We start from the raw sequence: 8,812 nt of genomic DNA on the forward strand, positions 1-8,812 counted from the left end.
AACTCAAGACTTCTTATTCCAAACTCATGCTGTGTTCATTGTGCCACCAGCTGTCAACTGGATTTTAAGATAGTGATAAAATTTCCCTAGCTCTCAAAGGGCTTATGGTCTATTGGGGGGGTGGAGGGAATATGTAAAGATAAGTAAATTCAGAGATATACAAAATGATTTGGAGGTGAGGTAGGACAAACACTAACATCTGAGAGAATAAGGAAATGTCATGAAAAAAGATTTGAGGTTTAGGTCAGTTATCCTTGTGAGAATCCTTTACCTCAAATCTCTAGGCAGTTTTTATTTTTGATTGCCTAAGTTTAACATTTATTCTTTTACATTGTAAACTTCTTGAGAGGAGACCTGTCTTATCTGTCTGTGCATTCTAGGGTCTGTATCTACTTAAGCAATCCTTGTTGAATCAAATTGAATTTTTGTAGACCTAGACTTACTTGTATTTTAAATAACTGGTACCCCGAAGACCTAGGAAGAAACTTATCTTTGAAACTAAATTCTCATGATGCCAATTAAATTGAAATGTTTTAAAGTCATTGAGTCTTCTAAAAACTCCTTGGTTTTGTTTCTTTTACTTGCCTTTGCTAATAATTACATTATGATTTTATAACATAACTCAAATATTTGAGAAAAATATAGTATGTGTAATTTGTTTCAAATACATAAATTATATGCTGTAATTATTTCATGAAAATTGAATTTACTTTTATGAAAGGCTAATTGTGTGATTTTTTCCCCCCCATTTTTGTTTTTTAAGGGTGCCATTCTAACAGGTCCTCCAGGTACTGGAAAAACACTTCTAGCCAAAGCAACAGCTGGAGAAGCTAATGTCCCTTTCATTACAGTAAATGGCTCTGAGTTTTTGGAGATGTTTGTTGGTGTGGGTCCAGCTAGAGTAAGTTTTTGTCCCAGTATGAGAACTTAAAAAAATAGAAACATGATAAAAAAAAAAAGAAAATAGAAACATGTATTTTAACTTTGAGGAACCTATCCGCTATTACTGATAGCTTTGAGGATTTCTTTTTTACCAGTGGGCATAAAATGAAACACATTATAGAAAGCTAGTATACTGTTTTTCCTCCTCAGAATTACAGTTTTATGTAACCATTATAACATTTAGCTGTCTCTTTTGAGAAGTAATTTTAATTTATTGATTGGTTGATCATAACCATGAATATGTCAAATTTTTATTCTTATGTGATTAGTATTTAAAATCTTTTGACTAAGAAGTGTTGAAATGCAAGGAATTGGTATTATTTCCACACTTTACCATTTAGCTGTTACTTAAGAACAGGACCAGTTCTTGAAAAATAACTGACAAATTTAGACTGAAGGGTAGACTAGACTTTTAAAAATGTAACCCTTTCTGAGAATATTTGCATTTTTATAGTGGAGAGGGAGGGGAAAACTTTTAAGTTAAATGCGTATTTAATGGGGATATTTCAAGCATTACTAAGCAGATAGAGTAGCATTTTTTTTTCAAGGACAGAACACCTTCCAGCTGTCTCTGAAAACAATGCATATAAATTTCCTATACATAAAATTGGTCCTGATTAGAAATGTCTGAAGTTCTCATCCCACAATCATCTTATTTTTTTTATTTACCAGTTTGGGAGTTTATGAAGAAAATAACTTTCATACACCAAGAATACATGGTTTCATTAGTGTATATGCGTTCTCTACTTATGCAGATGGAAACCCCTATGTGCCTTTGTAGGTGATCTTCATAGGTTGCTGTGGCTGACAGGTATCATTACCTTGTCACCAACCTTCTGGTGATGAACTTTACCTGATTTAAGCTATGCTGGTCCTTAGTGACAGACATACACTCTGTCATCAAGCCTATACTAGAAGTCTGGCCAGTTTGCTAGGACCTATCAGAGCTTGTACCCTGCTGGCCTAACTATTGAGAAATAGAATTATTTTCATGTTATGATATGCATTGAAGTACAACTTTAATGGAACTTATAAAGAAAAACAAAAGGAAACGCTAGGAGATTTTTCTTTCTTTAAGTTACTTTTTTTCTTTTGATAAAATCCTTAATTTGAATTGACTAATACACAATTCTGAAAGTCTAAACCCTTACTTAATCTGTAAAAGTAATGTAGCACATAAAAGAAATGTTTTAAGATTTCTGAATACTTGATTATAGAAACTAATTACCAGCAATAATATTAAGCTGCTTGACTTTTAGTATTTATGAAACAATTTTTACAAAGTACATTGTAAATCTTTTTTTTCCCGTTAGTTTTTATAGTAGTCCTGTCAAGAAGGTCAACAATTCACCATTTTTATAGAGATGGAAACTAATACATATTAAATAAAATAATTGCCTTGCCTAATATGCAAATGAGTAGAAAGTTAAATATAGGTGATTTTTGAGTTGTTAAATATTTTAACAGTTAAATGTGATAACTACAGAATAGTCTGAATTTGTAAAACTAATTGTACTCTTAAAATTGGAACTTGATAACATTTCACTTTTCGTAGGGTAAAGATATAGTATCTACTTTTGTTGTAAAGTATAATTATTCTGTTAAAATAGGAACATAGTTATAATGAATTGAAGAACAATTTCATTTACTGGCTTGAGATCTTAAAACACTTTAATTACCATGTAATATGATATTTATTTGTTGTCTAGAAAAGACGGCTTATTCAGATATGTACCAGTATATAGTACTCGAATATTAAAATTGTGTGAAGTATAAAGAACATAATTGCAGATGCTCTTTTAAATACTATACCATTGACTAAACTCATTTCCAGTGTTGTGTTTTCTTGTTAAGGTCCGTGACTTATTTTCTGTTGCCCGTAAAAATGCGCCTTGCATTCTCTTCATTGATGAAATAGATGCAGTGGGTAGGAAGAGAGGACGAGGCAACTTTGGAGGCCAAAGTGAACAGGAAAATACCCTCAACCAACTTCTTGTAGAAATGGATGGTAAATATTCAAACTCATTTTACTTCTAACCATTCGTATTCTCTTATCTAAAATGATAGTGGTCATGAAGTTAGAATGATACTACATCCCACTAATACTGCATTCTACTAAAACCAACTAAACCTTCCTGTAGGTGATTTACAGCTTATGTTGATACTAAGACAACATAAAAATCAAATCTTCCTTGCTTATTTACCAAAATTTACTATTCAACTAACAAATTCAGTAAGTGACTTCTATGCAGAACATTGTGCTAGTCATTTGCTAGCTTATATTTTAGTAGAATGTAATCTCTTGACTTTAATTACATAATAAAGTGTTTTGTTCTTGATGCTGGAAGAAAATCCAGCTGCTGGCATAGTAAATGAAAGCTTATCTAGATCTCAGAATTCTTTTATCATTCTGAAATGTTCAGAGCCCACAGTAAAATTTATGGGCAACCAAAGTTTGAATTTGATTCAACATATATTCCTTTAATGATTAAATAGTGAATTTTCTCTGTTATCACACAATAGCTTGTTAGAAATTATTACTTTTTCTTTCAGTTAAGGGAATCAGTTTAGATAACCTTCCATCTAATGTAATAGTAAATTTGAACATTGCTAAGTATGCAGTAAATGGGAGATTTGGTCTATGCAGTGTTTCCTAGTGCATAAATAATTGCCATATAAAGTTTCAGGGATATTTATAACTGTTAAACAGCTTAGATTCACAGGTTACAGTCCTCAACCAGCTTACTATAACATTTTGAGTCTTTATCCTGAGTTGTAGAGTTGTAGGGAAAAAAACATTTCTTATCTGCATCTAGTTTTTCAAATCATCTATGTTTTTACTTAAATAAATATCTTTTATATTTCATCCTGTGTCTGTTGTCTATCCTCAAGAAACTGATTTTGAACATTTTAAATTATATATGTGACAATTTTACCACAATTACTAAGCTATGAGGAAGCTAGGTACCATTGTTCATGGAGTGCTGGACATGGAACAAAGAAGACCTAAATTCAAATCCTGCCTTAAACAGTTACTATCTTTATGTGATCCTAGGCACAATGTTTTTCAACTTCCTCATTTGTAAAATGGGGATAACAGTATCTACCTCCTAGGGTTGTTATGAGTCTCAGATGAGATAACATGTAAAATACTTTGCACACCTCAAAACAACTGTAGGTATAAGATGAATAGCTGTCTCTATTTCCTTACTTGTAAAATGGGAATAATAATAGTAATAAAAATAATAGCAAAAAAAAAATAAAGATAGCACCTCTTTTATGGGATTGTTATAAAGACTAAATAAGATACTTTGCTAAAAAGAAATTTGTAGAGCCTTTAAGCACTAAATATCAATTGTTATTTTATTCTTTTCATCTTTCTTTAATGAAATATAAATAGAAATAATCCTTGAATAAGTTGCTATCCTATTGTTATTCTTATACATTTAATGTTCTATGGTCTTTTGTACAAGTAGATAAAGTAATTGCTTTTTGTACTGGAATATGAGTATTAGGATATAAGCTCATCCTCTGTAGGCTCACCAAAAGAATCTGTCATATAGTCTTAGTAGCAGAAAAAACAACAGGCCATGACTTTGATCTAGCTATTTTGAAAGTTTTTCATTTCATGTAGCTTGGGAGGTTATAAGTCTTTGGCAAGGAGATATATCTTAACGATGTTCTTTTTAAAGTTTTTACTGCATCAGTATTATGTCTGGACGTTCATGGGCAGCAATTCTTTGGTAGTATTCTAGCACAGTTTATTGGTTCAGGTCTCAAGAATATTTTGAAGCCTCTGTAGTATGGAGATTTGACATCTCTTAGTTCATAAAAGATGGTGAGCTTTTAATGTATAATTTTGGCTACAAGGTCATATCTTGCTAGGTATTTGGTAGATAATTTTTATAATCTTCAGTGATATGTTGCAGGGATTCTACCTGTAGTTTACATTATCCTCATTGACTATTAAGTCTGTTCTTAAGAACAACTCTCTGGTAGCAGTGATCTGTTCCTGAATTATCATAAATCTCTTCCATTTCTCTAAACCAATCCCCATGACTTTTGTTAGCCATTTGTTCAGTGATCTTTGAGTGTTGTAGACTGAGTTTGTACAGATGTCACTTATAAAGACATTTTGATTATATTCTTGGATCTTAGCTATTTGATAGGCATAGTTTTAATGTAATCTGTTTTCAGTTATATTCACCAAATCCAGTGGTGAGTAACTGTTACTAACTTCAATATTGCTTGGTGAAGTGATGTCTTCTTGTTTCAAAAGTATTTTTGTGAGGTTTTTTTTTAACCTGTTTATCATTTTGCTATTGTCATTATCATTGGTGGATATGATTTCTGCTTAGTTGCCAAAAGATTATTAGATAATAAAGTGTTTTGATAGCAAAAATACTCTTATTTTCCGTGCTATGACAATAATTCTTACATGTTTGCTATCCTCATTCAGGTTTTAACACAACAACCAATGTAGTCATTTTGGCAGGCACCAATAGACCGGATATCCTAGATCCTGCGTTATTGAGGCCTGGGCGCTTTGATCGGCAAATCTTTATCGGTGAGATTATTATTGTGAGATATTATTTTTCATAGAGGATAAATGTAAATGTTAAATTATAAAAAAAAAATTTCTCTCTTTTAAAAAAACATGTAGGGCCACCAGATATAAAAGGAAGAGCATCCATTTTCAAAGTTCATCTCAGACCATTAAAACTAGAAGTTGAACTGGATAAAGAGAAATTGGCAAGAAAACTTGCATCCTTAACTCCAGGCTTTTCAGGTAAATAGAAGATAAACTTTTGAAGTCTTCATATACATTTCTTAAACTATGATAATTACAAGGAATACAATAATTTCTTTTCCTCCCACTTTGAATTCACCCTTGGGCTATTTAAGAATTTATGTAAAATTCAGACCCCCAAAATCAGAATCAAAAATTTAAATAGTAATGATGGAAGCAATTCTTGTTGAAAATTGTGGGGATTTTGAAGAATGGGTCAGCAAGAAGGCTTAGACAAGATGCCTGATTAAGAAGTGTCATCTAAAGCCAGATCCCCCTTACGACCTCAAAACAGCCGTATAAAGTAATAGACATAATGGCAACAAAAAGAAAAAAAAAAAGAAATGTTCAGAAGGTAATTGCCACAGGAAAAAAATTAACAAAGATACAATGAAACCACTTTGTGTTGAACAGATCTCACATTCTCTTCTGCTAATTAGTGTAACAGTGCTGACTATAGTAACTACAGCAACATAAGGCTGCCAGGACTATTAGTAAGTGTTATGGTTCCATACTAAGGACTTTCAACAGCCATCTAAGTCACTGTCCCTTCCTCTTAGCCTCATGTTAGCAGTAATCTGACCAAACTCCCTTATCCTTAAACAGGCAGAAGTTCATGAGTTTGTCCAGTAGCAACGATAAAGACGAGAGACTAACTAGTTATAGAAGAGAGAGGGACTGAACAGTGAAGCCTGCTGTATCACTGTTTGGAATGGAATCTGTTGTTATAGATTTAGGGATTGAGGGAAATTTAATGGTCATCTACACCCTCCCCTTCCATTTTTCATGTGAGGAATTGACTTGCCCAGAGTTCATGCAGATTAGCAAGTGATTGCCAGAATTTAAACACCTAATACAGTGAATTTTCGACTGTTGTTCTGATAAGACTGAGTTGAGATGTGTATAAGTCATTCACTCCCTCAGCAAAACAGCTGGACATGTACTGAATAGATAAAACCATCAAAGAGGGAAAGGGAAATTCCCCAGACACAAGTCCTTTGGGGAAGGGTCAGGGGTAGGATGGGGAGAGAAGATACTAAAGAAATGAGCAAGCAAAACAAAACAAAAATCTCCTAATGCAAGGGAGAAAGAAAATCCCAGTTTAAGATTTCAGAAGAATAATGTAATTCAGCAACAAGTATAACTAGAATCTCAGAAAACAGACTGGAATATTCATAAGTATGCCCAGAGTAGTTGGAAGGCCTAATAAAGGAACTGAAGTAATAAAGAATGAAATTAGAACTCTGAATGAAAAACTTGTTGGATTAGAATGGAAGTTAGGAAACCGTAAAACAGTAGGCACTCAGGGGCAGCTAAGTGGTGCAGTGGATAGAGCACTGGCCCTGGAGTCAGGAGGACCTGAGTTCAAATCCAGCCTCACACACATAACATTTACTAGCTGTGTGACTCTAGACAAGTCATTTAACCCCAGTTGCCTCACCAAAAAACTAACAAACAAAAAAACACCAGTAGACACTCTAAGAAAAAAAAGAAAAGAAAAGAGAAAATGTTATCATTGGACTTTTTATTTCTATGAAACAGTTTTAGAGCAAAGTCAAAAAACAACAAAACTGGAAAAATATATGAGAGTTTGATTGTAAGTCAAAACCAATTGACCCAGAAAAACAGGGCTTAAAGAGAGATTCTTAGGATAACTGACCTCCCTAAAAAACATGATGAAGTAAAAAACCTGAATGTCATATTTCAAATTATCATAAAAGAAGATTGCCTTGTAAGTACTGGCAAGGAAAGCAAAGAACAGGTTTGAATCCCATGGACAGAGGAGAAACCTTAGGAGTAATGCATCCAGAAATATAATTGTTAAGCTTCTAGATCAGATAGAGAATATCATGACTACGGATAGCTAAAGTGTAAATAAAGAATCACTGCAAGCTATACATGAGAAAGGAAAAGAAAGATTAGAAATCTGTTTATCAAAATGGAAAGAAAATGGCTTGCACCCAAGAATAATTAAAAAGTTGAAGATAATCATACATTTAAAAAATTTGCTTTTAGTAGAATTAATGATTTCTAAGCATTTTTTGTTTAAAAAAAAAAACCAAGGCTGGGCAAAGTCTTTGAAATGCATTCAGTGGAACTTATTTATAAGACAGTAGTACTTGGGTACTTCAATATGTCTCATATTTAGATAAATCTAAAAGATTTATCTAGATAAATACTAGGACACGAGCTCAAATGCAGGAAAGTGAAAATATTAAGCATTTTATAGATTATAACATAAAAATTATAATTAATTAGGAAATATGAACAAAGAATAGAAAATTTAAGGTTAATCTAAAGAACTACTAGACCAAATAACATGTCTTAAAAACAATACAGAATTAAGTTAGAGAACAATGCTAAAACAACTTACTAAAACATGGGATGCAGCTAAAGCTTAATGGAAAATATGTAGCTTTGAATGCTTATACTAAGAGAAACAAAGAAAAAACCAGTTAACTGAGTCTGCAATTTAAAAAACTAGAAAATCATCAAATTACCCATCCCAAAAGAATAACAAAAGTAAGTAGAAATTTTGAAAATCAAAAATTCAACAAAATTGACAGCAAAAATTGATTAGAGAAATGCAAATCAAAACAATTCTGAGGTACCACATCACACCTATCAGATTGGCCAACATGACAAAACAGGAAAATGATAAATGTTGGAGAAGATGTGGGAAAATTGGAACACTAATGCATTGTTGGTGAAGTTGTGAAATGATCCAACCATTTTGGAGAGCAGTATGGAACTGTGCCCGAAGAGCTATAAAAATGTGCATCCTTTGACTCAGCAATAGCACTCCTACAGTTATATCCCAGAGAGGTCATACAAATGGGAAAAAGACCTACATGTACAAAAATATTTATAGCAGCTCTTTTTGTGGTAGCAAAGAATTGGAAATTGAGAGGATGCCCATCAATTGGGGAATGGCTGAACAAGTTGGGGTATATGAATGTAATGGAATGCTATTGTGCTATAAGAAATAATGAGCAGGCCAACTTTGGAAAGCCTGGAAGTACTTGTATGGACTGATGCTGAGTGAAGTGAGCAGAACCAGGAGAACATTATACACAGTAA

General features: G+C 32.7%; 1 protein-coding gene across 3 annotated transcripts in view; it reads left to right on the plus strand.

Moving 5' to 3' along the window:
• Positions 1-8,812, plus strand: part of LOC114053811 (AFG3-like protein 2) — a 53,905-nt gene that overhangs the window by 21,918 nt on the left and 23,175 nt on the right. For all 3 annotated transcript variants that reach the window (XM_027876939.1, XM_027876941.1, XM_027876940.1), the window contains exons 9-12: positions 764-901; positions 2,797-2,950; positions 5,402-5,509; positions 5,606-5,731. In XM_027876939.1, coding sequence (XP_027732740.1) covers positions 764-901; positions 2,797-2,950; positions 5,402-5,509; positions 5,606-5,731 — 526 coding nt within the window. The remainder of the gene's footprint in view (positions 1-763; positions 902-2,796; positions 2,951-5,401; positions 5,510-5,605; positions 5,732-8,812) is intronic.

The sequence above is a fragment of the Vombatus ursinus genome, unplaced genomic scaffold (assembly GCF_900497805.2).
Source record: "Vombatus ursinus unplaced genomic scaffold, bare-nosed wombat genome assembly UNPS02014812.1, whole genome shotgun sequence".
Taxonomy (NCBI): domain Eukaryota; kingdom Metazoa; phylum Chordata; class Mammalia; order Diprotodontia; family Vombatidae; genus Vombatus; species Vombatus ursinus.